The sequence below is a fragment of the Dama dama genome, chromosome 7 (genome assembly GCF_033118175.1).
Source record: "Dama dama isolate Ldn47 chromosome 7, ASM3311817v1, whole genome shotgun sequence".
NCBI lineage: Eukaryota > Metazoa > Chordata > Mammalia > Artiodactyla > Cervidae > Dama > Dama dama.
This window is the reverse complement of record NC_083687.1, coordinates 26,916,680-26,943,636: the sequence shown is the minus strand read 5'-3', so window position 1 is coordinate 26,943,636 and position 26,957 is coordinate 26,916,680. Positions and strand designations below refer to the sequence as shown.

At 42.8% G+C, this 26,957-nt stretch overlaps 2 protein-coding genes across 4 annotated transcripts in view; both read left to right on the top strand.

Moving 5' to 3' along the window:
- Positions 1-8,660, top strand: part of CILK1 (ciliogenesis associated kinase 1) — a 29,806-nt gene extending 21,146 nt beyond the window's left edge. Inside the window, exons 11-13 of one of the 3 annotated variants that reach the window (XR_009693588.1) lie at positions 1,223-1,351; positions 3,177-3,323; positions 4,359-4,487. Coding sequence is in view for 2 of the 3 variants with exons in the window: in XM_061146918.1 (XP_061002901.1) it covers positions 1,223-1,351; positions 4,359-4,481; positions 5,075-5,229 (407 nt within the window). In the remaining variant the exon portion in view is untranslated. Of the gene's footprint in view, positions 1-1,222; positions 1,352-3,176; positions 3,324-4,358; positions 4,488-5,074 lie in introns of those variants that run through there. The other 2 variants (XM_061146918.1, XM_061146919.1) reach the window with 2 other exon arrangements.
- Positions 8,661-12,224: 3,564 nt separating this feature from the next.
- LOC133059587 (glutathione S-transferase A4) lies at positions 12,225-25,597 on the top strand. Its single transcript, XM_061146915.1, has 7 exons — positions 12,225-12,322; positions 13,297-13,401; positions 18,547-18,598; positions 20,165-20,297; positions 21,156-21,297; positions 23,333-23,464; positions 24,995-25,597. The coding sequence occupies exons 2-7, from the start codon at positions 13,315-13,317 to the stop codon at positions 25,115-25,117; spliced, it is 669 nt and encodes a 222-aa protein (XP_061002898.1). The 5' UTR covers positions 12,225-12,322; positions 13,297-13,314; the 3' UTR covers positions 25,118-25,597.
- Positions 25,598-26,957: the final 1,360 nt, after the last annotated feature.

Genomic DNA, 26,957 nt, shown 5'->3' with positions numbered 1-26,957 from the left:
ATTTCATAGTTTTGGGATACAGACCCTAAATAAGTTGGCACACAGTGGTTGCAGACGGTGACAGCAGTTGTTAAGGGTGATGTAATGGTGGAAGAAGCTGGGCCCCAGAGATTGGGAGGGAATTCCAAGTACAGAGGGATGTGAGAACAGCATGCCAGGCAGAGGGAACAGCCCAGTGCAAAGGCCAGGAGGCAGGAGAGGGCTTGGCTTGTGAGAGGCTGCACATGGCCCGATCACTGTCAGAGGCGGAGGATGTGTTAGGACATAGGAGGCATCTTTGGGGTCTTGTAAGAAATTTGGGTTTTATTTCACGAGCAACAGGAAGCTCTTGAAGGGTTGTAACTGGAGGAGTGACATGGTGTTGGCAACATCTGTGTGCGGTGTGGGCGAGGGACCCACAGTTTGTCACTGTCATACAGGTGGGGGCAGGGGATGGAGGCCCTGCTGATTCGCTGGTTCCCCCCTGCCTTCTGCCTGGATTGGGGACAGGCCTCCTAAATACTGCCAGACCTTGTCAGGGATGGCACTGTGGCCTTAGGAGACTGGCCTGAAGGGAGACCTATTTCTTTTTGACTGTAGAGGAAGAAGAAGAATAAAGGATGGATTCAGTCTTTCTGTTCTGAAAGATAGCTGTGATGCCCGATGGCCATGGGAAGTGGGTGGTCTGGGGGCAGGGGGCAGTGGTTTGTCTTGCAGCTGAGATCAAGGCAGCCTGAGAAGGGAGGGAGTCAGTGACGGGTGTTGGTAGAGACCAGAATCAGCACAGTGATGATGGTCCATGTGAGGTGAGGGGGTGGAATCTCAGAATTCAGAAAGAGGCGAGCAGAGGGCTGCAGAGCTGGGCGTGGCATTCTGGAGGGACTGAGAAGAACTTGGGCAGCTGATGGAGAGGCAGTGGTCTGTGAAGGTGGGCGAGTAGGAAAGCCAAGGGGCACTGAAGCCCAGGATGGCACCAGGGGGTCAAGACATCAGATGTGGACAGATCTATTGGTAGATGGTGAAGACACTTCTGTTAGGCCACCCACCAGTGAGACAACCCCCTCACCCCAGAGACAGCATCTTTCCTCTGCCACCTATCCAGTGGTGTCATCAAGGTCAGTTTTGGATTGTTGAACCATAGGAGGTCTTTGACAAATCGGACTCTGCATTCATCTCATCTCTGACATGTGGTACAAAACTGAATATAAATTTTGCATTTGAAAAAACATTTTTGCCCTATTAGGAATAAATATAAGAAACGGTGTACTCCCGAACCCAGGCAAGGATTTTATTCCACCTAATCCGTGGTCCAGTTCTGGTTTGTCTGGCAAATCTTCAGGGACCGTATCAGTGATCAGCAAAATAACTTCAGGTGAGTAATGACGTTTACTCCCTAAATGATAAGAAGCAGGTTCTCCGGGTGTGGCTGGGTGAGTGCAGAGAGACAGGGGATGATAAGCTTTGGAACCATGAGGGCCTCCCTGGTGTGGAAACCCCAGCCTTTTTTCCAGGCCTGTGCTCCTCTCTCTCACCTGGTAGCAGGCCCCGGGGGGAGGGGCTTGACCAGCTCCCTTGGACTCTGCCATCAGGAGTAGCAGAGGAGGACAGCAGACTTCCCTGGCTTGAGGGAAATACAATCTTTACAGAGTCTGGTGGGCTTCCCAGGTGGCGATAGTGGTAAAGAACCTGCCTACCCATGCAGGAGACATGAGAGACTCAGGTTTGATCCCTGGGTCAGGAAGATCCCCTGGAAGAGGGCATGGCAACCCACTCCAGTATTCCTGCCTGGAGAATCCCCATGGACAGAGGAGCCTGGCGGGCTACAGTCGGTAGGGTCACAGAGTCAAAGGTGACTGAAGCGACTTACCACGCATGCCCGCATGCAGAGTCTGGTTTCTAGGGCCCTGCTCTGTGGTCTGTGACCTCTGGGTATCACAGGGTCTGCCTTGTCCTGGCTTGTCCCTTCCATCTCACGGCTCAGCCTCAGCCTAGGGCATCGTTGGAAGGTGGACAGTTTGGAAGGCGCTGCCCATGCTTTTTCAGTAGATGAATGAATTTCAGATGCACCCCACACAGGCAGCCCCTACCATGCGCGGCTTCCCCTTCCACATGCCAAGTAAACCGCTGGGCTTCTCTTCTCTCTGCCTTTGTACATTCCGTGTTCATGTATTTTAAGAAATTCGAAAGAGAAAGAAAGAACATATCCACACCCACGTACTCACCACCCAGCGTATAAAGTCAGACTCCGCAAACACATACGGTTGCCTTTCCTTCCTTTGTGTCCTTCCATTCAACCCCCAACCCTGTCCAAATTGGGTGTTTATTATTTCCACGACTTTTTTTTTTAGAATACAAGAAATGCCTAGCATGGTTTTGCATGTTTTAAAATTTATATGCTTATAATCCTGGATCTCCACTCATGTTAATAATGCATTATAATGCATATATGCATTAATAATATATACAGCAATTATACACACATAGAATATATTTCACATTTGTGTAGGATGACATATGCAGTGTATATGTGTATGATACCATTCATTATTTATAGTAGAATATAACTTTTTTTAAAGTTCAGGTATAGTTGCTGATCAATATTATATAAGTAACAGGTGTGTGATATAGTGATTCACAATTTTTAAAGGTTATGTTCCTTTTATAGTTATGAAATATTGCTTATATTCTCTATCATGTACAATATATCCTTGTGACTTATTTTATACTTAATAATTTATACTCCTTAATCTTCTGCCCCTGTCTTGTCCCTTTCCTCTTCCCTCTCCCCATTAGCAACGATTAGTTCTCTATATCTGTCAGTCTGCTTTTTTATTATATTCACTAGTTTGCTGTATTTTTTATATTCCATGTGTAAGTGATATCATAAAGTATTTGTCTTTCTCTGACTTAGCATAATGCCCTCCAAGTCCATCCATGTTGCCACAAATGCAAGATTTTGTTCTTTTTTATGGCTGAGTAATATTCTATGATATACATGTACCATATCTCTATCCATTCTTCTGTTGATGGACACTTAGAACATAATTTATTCATCCAGTCTCTTGGCGAACATGAAGGTTGTTGATCACTCTTACAGTTAGAAAGAGTGGCCGGAGTGAACACTGATGCCCCCATAGGTATGCACATGTGACATGATCACATTAGGTTAAAGGCTGTGCTCATCTTTGACTTCACAGATTTTGCCCAACTGCTGTCTGGCAGGGTGCGGGAGTTGTGCCGTGTCCTTGATGCCTCTTGATACCGTCAAGATTGCAGATGTGTGCTCATCTGAGGGTGTGCAATGGCATCTTACTGTGGCTTCAACCCGCATGCCCCCCTGACTAGTGAGAGTTGAGCATTTTCTCTTGTGTTTACTGACTCTACCTTTTTTCTGTCTGTGATTTCCTTCTGATCCTCTTTCCATTTTTCTTATTTAGTCACCAAAGTTGCAAAAGGTGCTTCAGCTGACCAACACAGCTCCTGATACATGAGCTTCAGACTGTTCTTTCTACTCTGCCTTAAGTAGTTGCCAAGAATGCTCTGTGTTGGGAAGACACAGAATAACTCTTCCTCTCATGTGCCCTTCCTAACGGGTCTAACTTCCTGATGGATCTGTGTTATTTGTATAACATCCTTCATTGTTCCACATGCACCTTTAAGCCTTCGTAATAGGCTCATTATAGATACTCACCCATCCAACAGGTATTGATTACTTGCTATGAGTAAGGCGTTCCATGGACCGCCTGGAACATTGAGATGAGTAGGACCCAGTTCCTGCCCTTAAAACACTCTCAAGGCAGAAATGACATAAAAAGTGAATGTATTTAGTGAATTTTAATAATGACTAATTTTCTGGTTCTGGACAAGAATATCTCTGGTATAGAATTATTTATAATGGCTGAACAGTTAACATAACCTCTATGCTAATCAATAATAGAAACCTGTATGCTGATCAATAAGAGAGTGGTTAAAAATGAGTTGTTTTAACCATACTCTGAAATTTGTCCATACTAACATGGAAGGCTAACTCTTCTATATTATTGAGTGGAAAAAAGAAAATTCCAGAACAGGTTAAACTGATTATTACACACAGAAAGAAAATTCTAAATGTCTCCTTTTTTTAACAAACCAACCCACCAGCCTCCTTGTGGGTACAGGCTACAGTCTCAACACTGTCTGTACACCTTGCACCCCATCCCCCTGTCTTTCTAACAGTGTGGTGTGGTGGAATGTTCCGCTCCGAATTCACTCTTTACCCTAATGCTTTTTCCCCTGAAAATCAAAGCCCACTTCTCTGTTGCCCTGTGCCCCTGTTCTTTATCCTTGTGGGTGTCCTGTGCATGTCTTTGCAGTAATGAGCTTTTTCTTTTGCAAATCAGTTGGTTCTGGCTCTACAAGTTCTAGTGGACTGGCTGGAAACTATATCCCTTCCTTTCTGAAAAAAGAAATCAGTTCTGCTCTGCAGAGGGTCCACTTGGCACCTATTCCCGACCCTTCCCCGGGTAAGTTCTATTTGGGATTATTATTATTTGTGAGTTTATTCAAAAATAGTTATTAAACAAGTGATTTGTGCTAGATGTGGTAGGCCTAGGGTCCACAAATGAAGGACACAACAAAATTCCTTGTCCTTCTGGAGCCTGTACTCCACAGACAGAAGTAAACCAAATAAGATGCTCCAAAGTGCTAAGGGGAAAATAAAGCGGGGAGTAGGGAGCATGGGGGCAGGAGTGTAGGGTGCAGATGGGCATTTTACATAGGGCGGCCGAAGGAGACCTCACTGCAGAGGAGCCATCGAGTACAGATCCACAGGAGATGAACAAGCAAAGTCTATATTTCGAGCTTTTAGTGCATGGGCCTGCAGGCAGAATAAGCCTGGCAGATGCACGGAAATGGCAACCCACTTACAGTATTCTTGCCTGGAAAATTCCATGGGCAGAGGAGCCTGAGGGTCTACAGTCCAAGGGTTCACAAGAGTTGGACACAACCCAGCGACTAAACCACCACAAATTCCTTGAGCAGAGGATCCTGGGGAGCTACCGTCCATGGGGCCTCAAAGAGCTGGACGTGACTGACCCACCTTTCTCTTTCCTTACAGGCTATTCTTCCCTGAAGGCTGTGAGACCTCACCCTGGGCGACCATTTTTCCACACCCAGCCTAGAAGCACTCCTGGGTTGCTGCCCCGGCCTCCAGCCGCCCAGCCGGTACACGGCAGGACGGACTGGATCGCTAAGTACGCGTCTCGGCGATAACTGTCACAAAGCCTTTTGTAGGGGACAGTAGGACCCTGCCCTCGGCCAGCTGATATTCTACCCGCAAGAGACTTCGGTTGGTGGAAAAGCAAACACTTTATAGTTATTCTTCTGAACTGAGACATTTCAATATTCTTTTTTAAAGTTTTTTTTTTTTAATATTGATTTGAATGCAGTACTTTTTTTTTTGTACAAAGTTATTTTATTCTAAAACTGGGTCCCATTATTTTCTTAAACAGCAGCATTTTGTATATATGGATTATGTTTTAGCATTTTATACAGTCAACTTTGTAAGGAACTTTTTAAAGATTAATTGATTTTCCTTTGGGGTTCCAGATAATATTTTATACAGATTTTTTAAAATATAATAATATTGATGCAGTATTGCAAAGGGGTGCAATTTACAGCTACGCGATAAAGGGTTATTTCCTCAATATGTGTGGATATTTGTGAAGTGGTTAAATTTTAAATGTGGCATATTCGGTACTTTAAGCTTTTCTGGACTGACGTCAGTGCTAGAAAACTGACCATCTGCCATTTCTCAATACCGTGTTATTGGTTTGACTTTTTAATACCGCTGTGCTGTTCTGAAAGTACTATTACATAATTCGCTTTGTTTTCTTTTTACTCCCCAGATGAAAGAACTCTAAGTAAATATTTTTAGAAATGTTTACAACATGTTTTTTGGTGACTGGTGATATCCAGCTGAAATCAAGCTATGCCATCACATTCAATTTTCTTCCGTTTTTGAAGTCACTCTCTATAAGTACCCATAAAAGGGAAGCTTTTGAAGCCAAAAGGTTCTCCACATAAAGGTTAACACAGTGACTTAAACTTAAATCCCTGCCAAGATGCATGACCCAAAAGCAAAGTTTCAAAGTAGCAGAAGATTTTATATTATCACAACCCTTAGAATGTTGCATTTAGCTCAGTTCTCCAAGCCTGGCCAGAGAGAAACGATGAATAATCATTGTCTGCCCTCTGGTCCGATTATCAGGGCAATTTGGGGAGCAAGAAAAAGTAGATGGCAGAGGTCCCACTTGTCTGTGAAGTCACCGTGATGTCAAATGTCTGTCACATGCCACATGTGAAGAACTCTAAACCCTTGTGTAGTTTCTTTCAACAGTGAGAACTCCATTGGGCAGAGGCTGTTCCATTGAGAGGAATGTTTACAGCAATTTTGAAAATGACAAAGCTAGTTTGGAAACAGAAAAAGGAAGTCCACTCTGATCCACCTCTGTCAGGCACACTCACCTCCACTCGTGATTACCTGAAAGACAAGAAAGAAGGTCACTGCCAGTGAACGCAACATCATCTCTAGAGTGTACAGACTCACTTTCTCCCAGGGCTCAAATCGCTTTTGTTTGGTTCTAGGATATAGCAAGTGGAGTCAATGAAATTGTCATTTTTGTAAGTTAAAATGATAGGTGAAAATGAATATTGGTACTTTGATATGGTTCAGCCTAATAAGTAGGTAAATTTTTGTGTTGATGTATTAATAATATGTTGCAGCCCATGGTTCCCAAAGGGCCCTCACCTAAAATCAGGGAGCAGTTTGTGTTTTCGAGAATCTGACTCAAAAAGGTACTTGACCAAGCACCATGATTGCTGGGGGCAGGAGAAAAGCAAATGATGGATGCGGATTTGAGAGGTCTTATTTTCCTGTTAACAAACTGGCAGCAAAGCGTCAGGAAATAAATATGTATATGTAAGCACAACTTGAAGCTGAATTCATTTCTGTATTATATTCTCATTCTCTCAATCAACAGAGAATGTGTTTTCAGAGATAAGTCCTTTACTATGTGGTTAATATTTATTCCCCCTTTCTGTATTAGGAAGAAAAAGTAAGTTAATCTGAAAGCTTACCCACCTTGCTAAAAAGCTGGTTTAAAATCGTAAATACCCTCTAGTGAACCAGATGGTTTATGAATGCCATATTCTTGGTCCTCTAGCTTATGTTAAGATTATTACATTTAATTGAAAAACCTACTTACCTGGCTACTATACATTATAAAATTGTTTTTCTATTACTTTTGTAGGGCCTCAATGCAGAAAATATTTCGCTTTTCTTCCTCTTCCTCTTGCCTTCGTTTATCAGCAGACATTTTCCCTTATTCATTTGAAAGTCAAGAAGCTGACACTGCATTGAGTAAACTGGAAGGCTGAAAAAAAACAATGTCAATTCTAAAGAACTAGCAAAATCCTCTAAAGTTCTCTTTTATTCTCACCCTGAAATGGGTAAAGGATGCATTGAGCATACAAGTACTGTAGAAAGGGAAAATCACCAATACCTTGTTACGTAAAAAAGAAAATACTGCCTGTTGCCTGTATTTTTAGTTACAATAAGATTATAAAATCTACTACAAGACACCAAAAGGAATGATGAGTTTAACTATACCTATCCACGACTGACATGAGTGTCAGGCATAAAGTTTTATGGGACGTCAGGAGATGGTATAGTCCCCAAGGTTCGGTGACAGTGGTTACGCCAAAGGGTACGTGTGTGAACTGCAGGGAAAGTTGCATGAGCCTAAAAGCTATTCTTTGTGTGATTGTTCATTTCACAGTAAGCTGCCATTAATTGCTAAGCCCTCACTCAGCTCATATATGATTTAAATAGGAAGAAAACCGATTTTCTCAAGCAATTTCTTACAGAGCTCTTGCTTCAAGGACCATAAACGTCTAGTAAACGGATGCTGTGTCATATTATGGAGTGATAAAAAATTGAACACTTGACTCAAGACAACCCATGTAAAACAGAATTGTTTTTAAGTTCAAATTACCAGTACTGTTGGAGTTCACAGGCACCATGTTTTCTTATGAAGTGGCATCAAGCCATTGTTTTGTGCCATTTAGGAGAGAAAAAAAGACTACAGGCTGTATGTTTTAACTCAGTGTGTGATCCAAAGCAATATGTTTATAAGAAAATGTTTGACGTACTAATTATTTTCTATCATTTAAAGCATACTGTAGCAACTTGTTTAATATATGTGGTTAATTTTTAGAATTATTTTTACAATTTCCAACCAAAGTACTGTATTTTATATAATTTATTGTGAGGACCTTCTCGTGGAAACCAATAGAAGACAAACTGGGGGGCAAATATCACATTAATCTGTATTATCAGTTTCTTACAGACACTGCTAATGTGAATTTTAAATGGCCTGAATAGTCTTCTGATCTCGGATATGTCAGTACTGACAGCAGTTTCGTCCCTTGATTTGATTACAAGGGAGCAACTAAGAATATATTTAATTATAAAGCAAATATTCATAATGATGAGAAGATGGGAGGACTGAAAACTATTTACTCAAGCCCCTTCTGAAATAAAATGTTCCTTTTTGAGTAGTTTGTCCTAAGGTGTTTAAAAACGTTAACTTTACTTAAGGAAAATTCTGCTCCAAATAAAGTTACAGTTTAAGAAAAATTGATTTGAGTGTTCTGTTTTTGTTGTTACGTTCTTCCATCAAACAATAATATTACTATTTCCTAATTTGAAATTTTCATATTTTATAACTTCTTAACACCTATTAGAGTGTTTACTGCTGTGAAATTGGTAGCATATACTTAGACCAGCAGTTGGAAGCGGTATTTTGCAATGTGGAGACTATTTAAATTTAGCTTTTAGCAAATTAGGTGTCTAGGAATATTTTAACAAAAAGCACATCAAAACAATTTATTGTTGCCGATTTCCTCATGATAAATACCTACCTTGTATTTTTCTAGCTTTCACACTATACTCACAAGTACAGAATAAACATGTACAGTATAAACCTTCAAAAGAAGCTCATACCTTCACAAATTCCATACAGGATTCCACAGGAAATTCATTTACCAAACATTCTTTGAGTGCTTGAAAGAATTTTGAGGGGAAATGATTTACCAATCAACCTTGTATTGGTGAATCCACAGATGTGCCCTAGCCCATCAGAACACCGCTGACCTGAGTGTGTCATCACCCCATTTGTCTAATGACCCCCCATCTCCCCTCAGCCCTCCCTCCACCTCTTCAGATGCCACATAGATTCAAGCTCTCAGTCATCCCTGCTATCAAAGCCTGCTGTTAGAACAGCTGAGACTGAATTTAAACCATTGTGACGCTCTTCCTGAAATGTTTACTTACAAACGCTCCTCTTAAACTGATTTTTAAAGCTCTTGATTTTTGTTAAGGCAATTTTACTTGCTACTGAGTGGGTGGGGGGAAGGGTCAAAGGCTGAGACAAGTTCCCATGGCCTCTGAATATAAATATATATCCAGTAGGTAGAAAGACACCGTGAATAAGACTCCCAGGTTGAGAGCAACCCCAAGGGTCTCCAAGAATAGAATAATTTCAGGGGCTTCCAAAGAGTAGAATGACCTAAGGGTACTTTCATAGAATGGCAGAATTATAACAGGATTTTTTTTTATTTCTCCACAAGCCTGTTTAATGAGAGTCTTAAGACACTGCCTTAGTTTCTCCTTCAGATAAACAAGATTGCTAGGATGATGTGACCCCCTAATCTATTAGGTTGGACATATAAAGTGTCCTTTTTTTTTTTTTTTGGTTAGAAGAAAATAGTAAAATACCAGCAATTTGATATGGTTCAACCAATTAGAAGAAGCAAATGGATATAGAGGCCTAACTGATCAACAAAGTTGATAATAGTGCTTTTCCTGTATAGTTCCATGAAAGTGAATCTGCGGAAAGGTGACCTGGAGAAAACTGATAAAGATCACCACCTCCAGCGGGTTTGAAAAATATGGCTTGCTTCCCTATGTCAAACTGAGTCACGTCTGTGTTAAGTCAGAATTAGAAGATGAAATTGAACATATACGATTATTCCTGTTTGGAAATGACTTTCAGTTCTAAGGGTGCCCAGCTGTTCTTGTTTGATTTTCTTCTTACTTTACATACTTTCTCTGGATACTGTCTTTTACTGCCAGATTAATCCATCTCAGTCCTCTCTTCTGAGTTGTCACTGGCCTCTTTTTTTAAATGTTTAAAAAAAAAAAAGAATTTTTTTAGTTGAAGTATAGTTGATTCATGGGGTTATGTTAAATTTCTGCTATACAGAAAAGTGCTTCAGTTATACATAATTGTTATTTACTGTTCTTTTCCCTTACGGTTTATCACAGGACATTGAATATAGTTCTCTGTGCTATACAGTAGGACCTTGTTGTTTATCCATTTTATATGTAATAGCTTATATCTGCTAACCCTAACCTCCCACTGGCTTTTCAGCTGTCTAGTGACATTGACAAGTGTGTGGCTTGTGAGAATGAAAGACAAACCCATTCATTATTATGTCCCCCAAATCTTTATGGAGCTAGAAACCAAAACATCGTTCATTCTTTCTTTCCACAAGTGTTCTCTGAATGTCTTCTCTGCCCTAAGCATTATTCTAGGATCGGGGTATACAAAGGTGCATTTTAAAAAATATGAAAACCCCTTAACCTGTTGGAATTTACGTTCTATCAAAATTCCAGATAGATAACAAAATAGAGTATATTATATGACAATAAATGGTATGAAAAGTAAACAAGGAGGATGGAAAAGAAAGTGTGTGTGTGTGCTTAGGGAGAGGGCATCATTTTAGACTTCTCTTCCTCCCATCCACCCCCTTAATATCTTACCTTTTTCTTACCCATCTTATTCTAATTTATCATGCTATACTGTAATTCACACGGATATTTCCAGGTGTCTCTTTCCCCACCCTGCACAGTCCCAATTCACTCTCCCTGTTTCTGACAGAGAAATCTACAGAAAATAAAATCTGATCTTGTCAGTTGCTGTTAATTGATCAGCAGCACAGGCTTCTCAAGCCAGGTATTTTCAAGAACCCGTCCTGGGTGAAAACAGTAATCAACATCTATAGTCTGCAAAATAGGAGAGGCTGCCTCAGGAAACAAGAAATAGTCCATCTGGAGGCATATATTTTTAACCTTAAATTTTGTGTGAATTTTTCTATAATAATTTTGATAGTCTTAAAATATTTTTTAAAGCTCTAGCTTAATTACCACCCAGATTATATATAGTTGTAGCCCCACTGACACGTCTATCTCAAGGCCCCCACTTCCTCCCATCCAAGGCTATATGTAGCCTGAGGATTAAACCAGTTTTGTCCAAAGTGTGGGAAATGAAGGAAAAGCTCAAGAAGATTGATTGAGTCAAGGAGGGAAGAGTATATAAATTTAAAATATATTTGTATTTGTATTATACAAATATGCATTATACATACACACATAGTGTTAAATTATATAGATTATATAAATTATATAATTATAATAAATTATAATAAATAAATATATATAAATATAATAAATTATATAATTTATTATAATTATATAAATTATATTATGTATGTTAAATTACATATTAATAGAAAAAAATTGCAAAATTGTCAAAAGAAAGGCAGACTGCCACGTGCAGCGCCTCATTTGGATGTGTCTGGAGTCTTGGAAGCTTGACTACCCTACGTTCTCCTACAAATGGACCTTGAGAGCTTGTTTGGAGGTTCTAGCAGGGGAGCGCAGCTACTCGTATACCCTTGACCGAAGACCGGTCCTCCTCTATCGGGGATGGTCGTCCTCTTCGACCGAGCGCGCAGCTTCGGGAGGGACGCACATGGAGCGGTGAGGGAGGAAGGGGACACCCGCCTAGCCAGCCAGATCAGCCGAATCAACCCTGGCGATCAATGGGGTGACAGATGTCGCAACCAGATCGCCCTCACATCCGAGAAGCGAGTGTAGTGCACGCAGTATATAAACTAGAAGAAATTTGGCTCTTTTTGCATAGGTCGACTTTTCCTTTTCGCTCTAAATGCCTGATCTCTAAAATACATGTTAAACTAAAGCCCAAACTTAACTAATACTTAAAAATTATTCCCTCAAATTGCAAAAATTGCTATTAAAAGGGGCTTGATTTGGAGTTGTTTGCGTATTATCCAGCATGCCTTGCAGATGGGTGGAGCATGCTAAATATTGCCGTCTCTATTGGTGAAATATTCTGGAGCCTCGCCCACCGAGGACGCCTCGGACAGTCCACGGGTACCCAGGCTGCAGACCGCTCGCTGGGCGCCTTTGTGCGGTTCTGGTCACTCCGAGTGGAGCCAGGTCTGTCTCCCTCTTGTCACTCCCACCACCCCTTCCCCCCTCTTCTTGTTCCTCCCGGCTCCGAGACTCTCACGCTGCTTCCCCATCCTGGAATCACACCCGCATTCATCCTATCCCTGTCTCCCTCCCGCGGCCCTGTCCCTATCGGGGAAGACAGGGACCCCTGGGTTGGGGCGGGGGGGTCTTGCTTGATCGGCGTGCGTATCATTATTAACCCGCCCTGTGCAGTCCAGAGCCCTGAGTGGGAGGCAGGCTCTGATGGTCCCCCAGCGCGGACTGAGCGGCCGCGCGGAACGCGGGAAGTCTGTCTCGGGTGACAAGCCGTGGCCTGGGCGTAACAAGGGCCTGGGGGCTTCTGTCCAAGCGGGGCAGGGGTGTGCAGGGCCCGGGGCCACCACCGCGGGCCTGCCCGCAGACGCATGTCTTGCAGACAATAGTAATAATCGACCCCTCCTCCTCCTGTTGCTGTGAGGCTCGAATATGATGCATGTGAAAGTGAATTTTTGCAGAGGTTCCAGGGGTGTGGACGTCTCCTCCGCGGTCCTTGGCGTCTGGCCTGTACAGGCCGAATTTGGGAAATCTCAGATTTTCAAGGTCAAAGTATATGATGTTCTGATTCTGTGAAGTTCTGTGCTGCTAGCCCAAATGTCTTTACAGGAAATAGCCCCCCGCTTCCAAAGATCCCGAATAATAAATCATAAAGCTGTGAAACAATTTGAAAGACAACGGTGGTGGTTGTTTTTTAAGGTTTTAAAATGGTGGTCTGTTTTTATTGATTGAGGGAAAACGCAGTTTAAAAAAAAAAAAAAAAAAACCAAAAACCCCACAAAATCCCGCCTCCCCCAAACCCCACAGAACCTCCCAAACAGTTACGTGTGTCAAAACCCTGAATATTCAGTTAGCCCCTGAACACTGGACTGAGGACGCGAAATTGAGGCTCTTCTTTTGCAAGGAGTGCTGCGTTTGTATTTCAGAAAACCTGAAAGTCAGTGATGGCCACGAAACCCAAGCTCCACTATCCCAACGGACGAGGCCGGATGGAATCCGTGCGATGGGTGTTAGCTGCTGCCGGAGTCGAGGTACCCTAGCTATACTGGTGTTTCTGCACAGATTCGTCCTATAACGTTGAGCTCTGTCCTCTCCCAGTAATATTACAGACCTGCTTCAGTGAGTCAGAAGAGTCCTTCCTCTCAAGAATTTTTCTTTTTCTAAATGGAGTGTAGTTATGAAATTCTTTTTTTACTTTCAGCCTTAATCATTTGCTTCTGATCTACCACCAGTAAATATTTATAATGAGGAAAACAGGAATGAACCTGCAATTTGTTAGTTACACCCAGAACTTTGTGACTATCAAATCTCTAAGTTTAGGTTTGTTTCCTATTTACTTTAGTGGCTTCAGGCTTGAAGACCCTGCATGCCCATATGCTTTGGCCCACAGTCTTTTTGGTCTTGTTTTTGCTCTGTTCTTGGAGCTGCTTCTTGATGGAAACATAAAACAGGTATTAGTAGTCAGGATCTGGATACTAAGTGTCTGTGGTTGTTCCTGGGGCCATTTGTGGAAGTAACTGCTTGTAGAATGCCCCTCATTCTGAATTTAGTGGACTTCCTCTCATTTTAACCTATTCCCCTCTTCTCTTTGTTTCCTGTAAACTACTAATTGGATCCAGAAGTCTGATCAAATCCAGGCTCCTTTTTCTCCTTCTCTATCTTTTTTTTTTTTCCCTGCCAGACTGCAGCAAAGGCGGGAGTGTGAAGATATTTCTCTTATGCCACATCACAGGCACATGACGTCTGCCTGTCTCGTTTTCAGTGTTGCTGAGTTTGATCAGTGTGTTTCCGTGACATCAACCTGTTTCCACAGTATGAAGTTTCCTCTGTTACCCTTTCATCGACCATCTTTGCAGCCTTGATCATCACCATTGTTAGGGGTTACAAATGGTGATTTTTCTATTTCCATTATTTCACCTAAATTTAACTGTGATTCTCTTATAAAGAGTTCACTGGTTACATACTTAATTACCTTGAAGCACTAATCAGTTCACATAAGAAAAGCAGGATAAATGCTTGATCCTTTCTCTCGATCAATTTTCAGAATGAGTCATTATCCTACCAACCTCCAAAGGTGATAAATAAAGATTGTTGGGTTTGGGGTTTTGTTTTTTATTTGTTGGTTTGGTTAGGCTTTGGTTTCCTTGCCTGTCATTATATCTCACCACACAACGTTTTACAGTTTTTTAAGTTAGTTGATACCATTTTTATATATAGATTCTGATTTCTGACTTCTCTTGAGAAGTTGGAAGATCTAATGCTTCTAGGGCCTCACTTTCATAGGACAGCCATTGCTGACTCTAAGAGGGACAGCCCCTACAGATGGACCTTTCTAGTTTACGTAGTCTCCACCATTCCCTATTATCTCAGAACACTTTCTTTAATTGTGTTAAGAAGAGAGTGCAACAGTTCTTGATCCCTTGACTTGAGCCTGTTCGGCTTATTCATGTCACCTGTCTAACCCTGTGTGTTTCTGAGCTTGCAGTTGTTGTCTTATATGTGTAGATATTGGAAGCCCTTGTCCAATCCCCTCCTCTCTAGCTTCCTTCTGTGCTTCCTACTCAGCTGTGGGTCAGGATTCTTGGTTACAGTCATAGCAACCCAACCCTAAGTAAGATAAAAAGGAATATGAGTCATATGATCGACCTCCCCTGGACCAGGCAGGCAGGTAGAGTAGAGTACTTACTTAGCCCAGCGTGGGGCGTGGGTCTCAAGTCCACTCCTCTGATCAGGTTCTCTAATCAGGAGAAAGACTGGCCTCCCTCATGAGGGCTGACCACACGGTTTACAGGAGGAATGCCCCAAAGTTGGTACCGGGGATCCCTCCCATGTCTGTGGCCAAAGACATTTCCAGCCACATCTGTGTTCAGACAGATCTGAAATAGTCAGGAGGGCCGGGCTACAACGGCTGGGTGAGTTCATGATTTCCAGGGTCACAATGTCAGGTAGAGCCTGACGTGTAAAGCACACACATCCCACTAACAGGTGCCTCACACCTGCTGAGAGGCAGCCTGGCCTAATTCCAGGAGTCAGCATCTTCCAACTCATACTTGGTTTGAGTCCTCAGACCCTGCTGTGTGCTGAATGCTGCATCTTGGCTGCTTGGAACTTCATTTGCCCAAAGACCCCCAAAACCCGGTCAGATCCTCCTTGAGAAGAGGAGGAATGAACAGTGTCAAAGAGAAGACGTGAAGGCCACACACTCCTCATTCAGGACTTCTGGGCACTTTGCTCAGTAGAAGGGGGTGTGTGGAGAGGGAGGGAGTGCATGATGTGGATGCGGGCACTTCTCCAGAGGATCCCCTGGGGGACCAGCATCCGTCAGGGAACAGAGACCGCTGATTGTATGGATGGAAACCGCACTCTGTCTGTCCTTACAGCCCCGGGGCAGCCCCCAGACAATCACCAGCTCTTCCAAGCTCTGCCTCCTGCGCTTTCTACCTTCCTCCGTCTCCCGCCCTCTCATCTCCTGTTGCGGTGCCCGTTTCTTCTTCCAGAACAATAGTTTCACAAAGTTTGACACAAGAGAGTTTCTCTAGTGAGAGAGAGCATGCATTTTTTTTACATATTCCCAGGAGTCAAAAACCAGAATTGGAACCATTTGGAAGGAATTAAAAAGAAATTTTATTGAAGTATAGTTGATTTATATTATTTCAGGTATACAGCAAAGTGATTCAGTTATAAATATTTTTGAGATTCTTTTCCAGTATAGGTTATTACAAGATACTCAATGTAGTTCTCTGTGCTATATATTAGGTCCTTGTTGTTTATCTGTTTTATATATATTAGTGTATATCTACTAATCCCAAACTCCTAATGTGTCCATCCTGCATCCTCTTTCCCCATGCTGGTAACCATAAGTTTCTGTTCTTTATCTGTAAGTCTGTTTCTATTTTATAAATAGCTTCATTTGTGGCATTTTTTTTTCAAGATTTCACATATAAATGGCGTCATATGATATTTTTCTTTTCACTTCATTTAGTAGGTTAATCTCTAGGTCCATCCATGTTGCTTGGAAAGGCTTGTTTTGTTTTTTTTAATGTACATTCCTGGTCTCTCCCAGCTACCGGAGGTGTATCTCTGAGGGATGGGCCTAGGGTCTAGCATATACACACGCTTTCCCATGCGCTTTATACATGATCAGGGTCATAAAAGTGTGAGAGCAATGGTGCAGTGGAAACACCTTGGCATCACAGCTGACTGGCTGGGTGTTTGAACAAATGCCCAGAACATTCTTACCCTGAAGCTACTGCTTCCTGGGCCCCAGATGGAGTGCCTCTAGGGGCACTGAGGCCCTCTCCTCACACAGGAGGGCTGGGAATAGGAGAAGCCATGGCTACACCCCATCATCTTGATGCCCCTCTGGTCCACTAGGTGAGGTAGAAGAAAGAATGGCCAGGTCTGTGCTGCTGGCTCTGTCCTTCCTGGGATGACATGGGGTGAGGGGCGGCGCAGGGCACAGACTCGACTGGGAACCACCCAGGGACTTGGGGCCTCGGTGGGCATGAGAAGGAAACCAGTGTATTCGACCATGTTGTATATGTCACAAGAAAAGGACTTTCCAGTGTTTCTTTTCCTCCCAAACTTTTAGTTTGGAACCTTTAAAACCTACAGAAAAGTTGTAATAGTAAAATGGATACCTTTCAACTAAACTCACCAGGTGCTAACATTTTGCTGTTTGCCTCCTTCCATCTCTGCTTTTTTTTATTCTTAATCATTTGAAAGTAAGTTGCAGACATCAGCATGTGTCTTCCTGTTAAGAAAAAAATACAACTGTCCCCATAACTGTAATATCATTGTCACAACTAAGAAATTAACATCAGTTTTACAGCTTCTTATATATAACCCATATTCAGAAGTTGCCGCTTGTCCCCCAGATGTCTATATAACTGTTAAATGTATCTCTTTGGTAGTTATAACTACCACTCCCCCAAGATCTAATCAAGATTTAGACACTTGGTGGTTATGTCTCTAGTCTCGTTTCATCTAGAGCAGAATCTGCATTTTGTTCTTTTTTTTTCATACTCTTCACTTAACAGAGAAGGAATGCGTGAAGGAGGAATTGAATCTCTTGCATGAATTTCTCCAAGAGAAATAAAGAGTCAGTTATGTGACTTGGAGGCCAAATAGCCTAAAGAATTGTTAGAAGAGGTTTACCTGGCTACAGTCAAGTTACCTGTAAATAAAGATTTGCCTTTGAGAGCAGGGCTCATGCTTTCAGTCGGGAAGTGGATGGATGTTTACGAAACGGGAGCCAGACAAGTGATGAGGAGCACAGAGCGAGAGAGCCGCAGATGCAGAAAGTCTGTCCCCCTCAACTGGCTTCCAAACCTTGCCCATCCTGGAGGAGCTTAAAAACAACAGTTCTGTAGGTTGGAAAGAGTCCAGACCATTTTATATTACCGAGTGTTGCACATTCTGGATACACCCCCTTTTCACCATGCAGTTCCATCCAGGTTAAATTGGTTGGGATGCTGTTTCTGCAGCGTCGCTGTCCTCACTGTCACAGCAGGGAGCGTGAGATGCCTCAGGTTGGCCCCCAGTGGGGAACTGAGCTGGACCACTTGGTTAGGTGGATGATGGGATTCCCACATCTGCAGAGACATTTTTTCTTTGTCATAATAAGTAACCTGCGGGATGATGCTTTGTGTGAATATTCTATGCCCAATGACCCAATGATTTCGGCATCTTGATCCTTATCAGAGTCAGTTATTACATTATAGGGTGAAAATTGGTGATTTTCTAATTTTATCATTAATTAGGAACAATTCTGCATTAATTAGTGCTAATTCTAGAAAAGAGAACTTTCTTTCTCTCTTTTTTTTTTGAATCATCATTTATGGACACAGGAATTTTTTTGGTTGATGGTATTCTCATCTATACCTGATATCACTTGAATTGTCCCAAATGTAGCTAGGGAATCCCTCTTGGATAGGGTCCCACATGCCTTTTCCTTTGACATATCTCTGAGGACGTCTTTGAGTACGTCCTCACTTGTTGATATAACAGAGTCAACTTTTATTCCTGGGATCCCAGGGATATTTAGAAACCAAGATATGGGTACTGAGTATGTTCTTTCTGTCTGTTTTTCAGGCAGTTTAGCTTGGTATTTTTGGTCCTAAAACCGTAATGACATTTCCCTTCTTTTTTTGGGGGGGGTGTCTTTTTTAATTTAGTTTGATGAAGAATTTTTAGAAACAAAAGAACAGTTGCAGAAGTTGCAGGATGGTGAGTATAAAAATGTATTACTGTCGATAATGCTGAGTTTTTAAAGAACCAATATTTAAGTGGAAGGACAAAGATGCAGCTGACACTAAACATCCAGAACAGTATCCTAAAACCAGACAAGCAAGAGGGAACAGTGGCTGAAATTGCTAGAAAGTCACTTGATATTCAGTAGTTCTATAAAAGCCAATCGAAGGGGGAGTAGTTCCTCCTTCTGTCCATTGGGCAGCCTTTCTCCATCTCTCTCTCCTCCCCAGCCTTCCTCTACCTTTTCCCCTCTTTCTTCCACTCCCTCATCTCTTCCCTCCTCAATTTCCACCTCCTACATATTACCTGAGGCATCTGCTTGAAGTGTGCAGATTAAAGTCCCCATTTACACTGGGCTGCTTTCTCAAATAAGTACCAAACAGATGAGACAGCAGTGAAAGGCCTGCCTTTAACTCCTGGTCACACCCTCCCTCCACAACCAGACCCCTGTAAGCAGCCTCCTTCCTTGCCATCAGCAGGGTCCTGAGGCCCAACTCAAGGATCCCTGGAGAGGGACCAGCTCTGCAGGGCTGTGATGTGTCCACCATGAGTGACCCTGCGCTGAGTACACACCTCCCCGCAACCCGCCTTGAGCCCCCCAGGACTGGCCTGTGTGCTATACTTGTGACTTTCCCTGGGGTTTGGTATGGGTAAAGTGTTTGAGACAGTCTTCTTGAAGAAAGTAAGGGGTGACTTTTTGACTGGTGACTGCGAACTTGGCAGTAAGTAGGCTGTGGCAGTGAAAGCCTGTACATTAGAATCAGCCAGTGTCCTGGGCTTCATCATCAGACTGATAAAGTGACACGGTCACAGACATTCTACACGGATGGGTTGTTTTGTTCTACACTGGCCATTGCAGGAGCCACCAGCCATATGTGACTCCTGAGCACTTGTGTCCATGGGGAGGAAGGAAGTGACTTCTAAATTTTTCAAAAGTTTTAGGACTTTGCTGGTAACTCAGTGGTTAAGACTCTGCACTTCTGCTGCAGCAGGGCTTGGGATCAGTCCCCACTCAGGAAACTAAGATTCTGCATGCCCCATGGCACAGGCACAGCCAAAAAAAAAAATTTTAGTTTAAAAAATTTTTGATTGATTTAGAGTTCCCTGGTGGCCTAGTGGCTAGGATTCTAGGCTTTCACTGTTGTGGGCCCAGGTTCAATCCCTAGTCAGGGAACTAAGATCCTGCAAGCTTTCATGCCTCAGCTCCAAAAAAAATAAAAAAGTTCAATTTAAATTTAGTGGCATATACATATGCCACTACTGGCTACTGTATTGGCCAGCACAGCTCTGTAAAGAGAAGTCTTCACTGTGTTACCCCTCACCCTTTACACTGAGGCTAAGTGTTTTTCCTGGGGTGGAAATTGAAAGTTTTATGTCCATGCTAGTTTTCAGTCTTATTTTATGGCTAAATTAGCACCCCTGAATGAAGTTTGGGGAGCTTTACACTATTTTCTAAGGCTGTGGCCCCATTCAGCAGAGCATTTTTTTGAGGGATGGGGGAAAGGGGAGAGAGCACTTCTAACTCTGGGCTCCCATTCCCAGGTAACCACCTGCTGTTCCAGCAAGTGCCAATGGTTGAAATTGATGGGATGAAGCTGGTGCAGACCCGGAGCATCCTCCACTACATCGCAGACAAGCACCATCTCTTCGGCAAAGACCTCAAGGAGAGAACCCTGTACTGTGGCTCATCTGGGGTGTTCTCAATTGTACCTCTGCTGATGCTTATCTCAGTAGCCATCCTCCACAGCCCCCTGGTCCACCGCATGTCCTGTATTGTTAGCGCAAACAGGGAACAAACCTCCAGAAAGGTCATCAAGACCACTTAGAAAATCAATACGGAGAGTCTGAGTAAAATGAGAGGAAAGGATTGAATTTGGATATTAGAGACTGTGTCTGGGGCGTGGTGCAGGTTTCAACATCCTTCAGTGCTTTGATATTACTTTTTTTACCGTTCTTGCAAATCTGTTATCACTGAGTATTAGGAATCGGAAGCTGCTGTGACTTTCAAGGCCCAGAGTACTGTGTACTGGCTTATAATTTGAACTCAGAGCCTGGTCTTTGTACCTCCTGGATTATGCCCCTGGGCAAAGTGTTAGGCTCCAGTGTCCTGATGAGTTTCCAGTGTGATGGGGATACTAATAGTATATTCCTCATACTGCTGTAGGATTCAATGAAATATTAGATGTAGGGTATTTAGCACCATTCCCCATACACACCAAGTATTCTGTAAGTGGTAGCCACTATTTTTACAAATGTGAAGTTGTACCCTTACTGAGCATGGGTGCTGGAGTGGGGCCAGGAGAAAGGCCATCCATGACTCTAGTACTTTGAGATTTGTGATGGGTTTCTCTGAAGAAGTTTTCTAGTTTATAACTCGAGTTGACTTTGCATCTTTGCTGTGAAGGGACACGTGGAGATGAATGCTTCCTGATACTTAAGTAGCCCGAGCTGTAAGAGCTGCGCTCTGGATATTTAGTTATGGGAGCCAATGAGGGGCCACTGAGAAAATGCTTTTTGTGTGTGTGTTTTGAAGGATTGACATGTATGTGGAGGGGACCCTGGATCTTCTGGAACTGCTTATCTTGCATCCTTTCCTCAAACCAGACGATCAGCAAAAGGAAGTGGCTAACATGGCCCAGAAGGCTATAATTAGATACTTTCCTGTGTTCGAAAAGGTAGGTGGCAGTGAAGCCGTGAACACGGCAACACCGTACTGCAAAATGCCCCTTTTCTGCTCAGGCAGAGTAAAAGCTGAGCCCTGCTAGGCCAGCCTCCTGGGTTCCGGAGAGCTGCCAGTTGCATCAGCACAAAGCCAGTGTATCTTGGAGCCTCCCCAACTCTTCCAGAGTCTTCCATGCTCTCTGGCAAAGATACGGGCTCACCCATGTGTGCATTGTCATTGCTTACCTTCGCCAGGTGCCACCCTGTACAGGATACAGGAGAGGAGAAACCACCTCCTTCATTCCTTCTTTCGTTCCACAAACACTTGTGTATCAGACATCCTACTTGATAGTTGGATATGAAGAGAAGAACCGTGGCTGTTCTCCCTTCCCTTTTGTTCTCTTTTGTGATCTTTCTTGTCTCATTACGGTGTCTGGTTTTCTGAGCTTCAACTCCTCCTCTCTTTTCCTCAATGGAGAAGGATTATTTTAAATGCCTCAGTGAAAAAACAAGAGCAAGTAAAAGCCGGGAATTGGCAGGTTTCCTCTGGCCACTGACGTGGAAGTAGATAAGAAGGAAGAGAGGTACTTTCTGAGTGTTTCTGTCCTTGCTTTCATGGTCTCTTGCCCGCAGCACTTTGTGATTGTAAAATATGATGATGCAGAAATGGGCTATGGCGAGGGAGGAACAGGTGTCTCGGATAAAGGTCACTGCCAGCTTTTGTCTCCCTGTGACTCAGATTACGTCATAACTCCGCCAAACATACAAGCTAAAAGTCATTACTTTCTTATTTACTTAGTTATTTATGGCTGCACTGGGTATTTGTGGCTGGACACCGACCTCCTCGGGTTGCGGTGAATGAGGGCTACTCTCTAGCTGTGGCGCGTGGGCTTATCATCATGGTGGTTTCTCCCATTGCCGAGCAGGGGCTCTAGGGTCCGAGGGCTTCAGTAGTTGAGACAGGAGGGCTTAGTTGCTCCACAGCATGTGGAAACTTCCCGGACCAGGGATCAAACTCGTGTCCCCTTCATTGACAGGCAGATTCTTACCCACTGGACCACCGGTCCTGTTACCTTCTTTTTACATGTAATGAAATAGAACCACAGAGAGACTGGGTGACATGCCTAAGGTGGGAGCCAGGACTGGAACTCTGGCCTCTGATGCAGCTCCAGACTCTCTGTCTTTCTCCCAGTCTGGTTCCAGTTGCTCTGTTTGATTTGGAATCATGTTAGAGTCCTTCTCTGTCTCTCTCACACACGCCCATGCACGCACATACACATATCTGCAAAGGGGTTCTCCCCTGGTCTACCCCTGTGCCTCGCTTCTTTCCAATCGCCATCTATTCCTATGGATCTCTGCACTTATATGTTACTCTCAATATGGGAGTCAGGATGGATTCTCATTCTTTTAATTTTCTTGGTCTTGAAAGTGAAGTGAAAGTGTTAGTTGCTCTGTCATGTCTGACTCTTTGCGACTCCACGGACTGTAGCCTCTGTCCATAGGATTCTCCAAGCAAGGATACTGGAGTAGGCAGCCATTCCCTTCTCCGGGGGATCTTAGAAAATGTTAAAGGAAGCCTGCTTTTTTTTTTTCTTACTGTCATGTCTAGCTTATGACTGTGAGTCCTGACAGTCGTAGAAACACAGAACTGGGAAATGAGATTAGACTCCTTGGACAGGACCAGTGGCTTACTTCTTACATCCTTCCCACCATCCTCTGAATGCATCAGGACTAATTCTTCTCTGTAGACACGTTTCTAGATAGCTGTATCCTTTTAAAGCACCAGATGCTAAATCCAGAATAAATACTTCCTTCTGCTTTTCAGGGTCTCATTCTGTTATAAAGCAGAGACCTATGGATGCTGTCATTTCTACACCGTTTTTGCTCATTCTCTCTCAGGGAACTTCCTCTTAGTTGATGTTATTTGTAGAAAGATAAAAGAAAAAGGCCATGGTTTCAGCTCTTCTCAGATGCTGCACTGATTCCATAGCTATATGAGTTTCTCCATGTCGAGTATTGTAACTGATGTAAAACATTTATACCCTGCAGGTTTTACAGGGTCATGGACAAAGGTTTCTTGTTGGTGATCAGCTGAGCCTTGCAGATATAATTCTACTCCAGACCATTTTGGCTCTAGAAGAGAAAATTCCTAATATCCTGTCTGCCTTCCCTCACCTCCAGGTAAACAAACTAATGTTATAGGAGATTGGCCCACAACTCTTAGGCCTTCCTTCAATGTCTGTTGATTGATTGGCTCTGTGTTTGTGTGTGTGTGTGTGTGTGTGTAATTTTTTTGGTTCTTATTATGGTGGTGGTGGTGTACGGTCTCTAAGTTGTGTCCAACTGCTTTGTGACCCCATAAACTGTACCCCACCAGGTTCCTCTGTCCATGGAATTTCCCAGGCAAGAATACTGGAGTGGATTGCCATTTCCTTTCCTTCTCCAGGGGATCTTCCAGATCCAGGGATCAAACCTGCTTCTCTTGCACTGGCAGGCAGGTTCTTTACCACTGAGCCATCGGGGAACCTAGATTCTAGTTACTAAAATAAAACTAAAGTACAAACTTGAAATTGGTTTTCTGGTTCCCAGGCCCTTAGAGCTGAGCAGTTGTTTACACGTGAAAGAAGTTGTCTCTTGGTTTTGCTGCATGACTACACTCATTCCATACTAGAGTTTTTGTTAATATTAGTGACATATGTGTGAATGCTTCTGTATAATGTTTGTACACATGCTTAATTAAGGCTGTGCTTTGTACATAGGAGACATTTGGTAAATAGTAGCTTTTTAAATAAATGACCTCTTTATTTTGAAAGATTTTGTTAGAATAATTATAGACAATGGATGTTCAGTTCCCATATAATTTAGAATTTTCACCAGATCAAATGGATTTTTCCTCCCAATTACTGAAAATTGTTAAGATTTGACTCTATGAATGAAAAATGAGATTTTTTTTCTTCCACTGCAGTTTACATGAATATCTGGTGTCTGAACCCTAGGCTACAAAAATGCAACTGGCCATTTTCCACACATAGCTGGAAAGAGAATTCATTTGTTAATAGGTGTAAAAATGTCCAAGGAAGCTGAACCTTAAAATGTAACTTGTACTGTCTGATGAAGTTTAAAAGTAATTTTATTTAAACTTTTTTCTTAGAGCAATACATTTGAGGTACTTCTCGTGTCTTTTTTGTCCTTCTTCTTTTTCTCTTTAAGCAAGTATAATCCCATTCTAAGTATCTTTTTTATTTTGCTGTCTCTAAAAAGAGTTGACATCGTGGTGTGGATTTGCATAAAGCCTGGGATCTGGTCTAGATCCCAGCCACTGTGGCAGAGATTGTAAATAATCATACCAACAGATCAGCCCCTCAACAGATGTTGGATTATGGGTCTATCTGGACCCCTGAAACAAATATTTTTTGCAGACATTTTGATGGGCCATTTTGCAGCACTGTATTCTCATAGAGTGGCTCAGCTGGTAAAGAATCTACCTACAGTGTGGGAGACCTGGGTTTGATACTTGGGTTAGGAAGATACCCTGGAGAAGGGGACAGCTACCCACTCCAGTATTCTGGCCTGGAGAATTCTATGGACTGTATGGTCCACGGGGTCGCAAAGAGTCAAACATGACTGAGCAACTTTCAAGCTCAAGTTCAATTTTCATAGAAACAAATACCTTTGCTTTTAGCCTTGAACTTTTGCATTTTCTTTTCTCAGGAGTACACAGTGAAGATCAGTAATATCCCTACAATTAAGAAGTTCCTTGAACCTGGCAGCAAGAAGAAACCTCCCCCTGATGACATCTACGTGAGAACCGTGTACACTGTCTTCATGCCGTAGGACAGCAGTACAGCTGTGAGTGACCACCGCCCCTGGAGACTGCTGTGTCCACAGTAGTGTCTTCATTGAAGCCAGGCTGCCGTGATCCAGCTCTGTCGTGGTGCTGTGTATATTGTTCCTACGTTGGTCTTTCATGTCCTGATATCTCTTTGAGAAACATCGACCTTTTTTTTTTTGTCCAGTGAGTGATTGTTACAGGACCTCTTCTGAAAAAATTCTGGAGAGGTCAGCCTTTAAGTTATATCTGTTCTGTCTCTTCATTTCCTGGTAACAAGGATGGGTAGGACCTTGTATCGTCTGTCCCCTGAGCTTTTGTCCTCTCCTTATCCCATTCTCAACCCCCTCCAGTCTCTTCCTGTTTTTAGTGTCTAATAACAATGGAGTTTACTAGATAGCAAGTAACTCTCCTCTGAGCTATAATAGATTTGTGGTAGTGATGAATGCCTTTGATATTCACTAAAATAAAGGATTTACAAATTATTGCCCTGCTGCTAGAATTTTTAAGTTAAATTGTTTGGAATATCTAATGCATCCACATGGTTCAAAAATCAAAAATATACAAAAGGCTATACAAGGACTTCCCTGGTGGCCCAGTGGTTAAGAATCTGCCTACCAATGCAGGGGACACAGGTTTGATCCCTGGTCCCGGACCTAAAATCCCACATGCCATGGAGCAACTAAGCCCACATGCTCTAGAGCCCGTGCTCCACAACAAGAGAAGCCACCTCAGTGAGAAGCTCACACACCGCAACTAGAGAGTAGCCCCTGCTCGCTGCAACTAGAGAAATCCCGCGTGCAGCAACAAAGACTCAGTACAGCCAAAAATAAATAAACTTATATTGTTGGAAGTGTTTTCAACCCTGCCTCCCAGTTCTTTTCAGTTCTGCTCCCTGCAGGCAAACATCATTATCATTTGTATATCCTTCCAGTTATATTTGACATAAGTGTAAGAAAATATGAATATATCTAACTTTTATCCTGTTACTACCAAAATGATTATTTAGAGACTTCTAGTTTTTTTGCACTTCAGAACTAAAAGTATGATTTATTAGTACTGCTTTAAACATGTGTTGACTTGCATCTTAAATATTAATTGAGCTCCTATTATGTGCCAGGCAGGGTGCCAGGAGGCAGAATCCTAAAACAGAGGCTTGCTTTAGAAAAAAGTCACCACACAGTAGGCAAGATAGATGCGTCAATAGCAGAAGTAATTTTAGAAAAGAAAAAGTTGCCACTCGAAAGTAGCTAATAGTTGGGGATTTAAAAACTGGAGAAAGGCAACTATTTGATCCACGTCTCATAAAGAAAACACACCCATTTCTTACTGCAAGAGGGAATTCTGCCTAGATGTAAAAAAAAACAGTCCCGAAGTGACCCTTCATGCCTGTCACAATCAATGCAAGCCCCTTGGAGTTTTATTAGAGGAAAATCCAACACAGATGTGAAGATGGTTTTCTGCCTTCACATTTTCACAATTCGAACATTCAGTCATCACTCAGATACTTAGAACTGCTGAAGGAGCAAGGGCTGGCAGCAGGTGTATCACCAGGCAGGCCCGGGGAGCACTGGTGTCCACACTGATGCTCCCACCAGCCTCCTGGGAGCAAAGGAACAAAAAGAAGAAGCTGAAAGGGGGTGGGGGTGGGGGTGCGGAAAGAATCAGCTTCCCCACATACAGGTCCGGCCTTGGCTTCAGGAAGCTGATCTCTAAGCCTTGGGATCTCTCTTACCATTTACTATTCAGAGACATGCCTAATCGGAATAAATTGTTTGCCAGGGGCCCTGGGTCAGGTAGGTAACAACGGCTATATGATTTCAGGCATAGGCTTTGAGCCTCTAG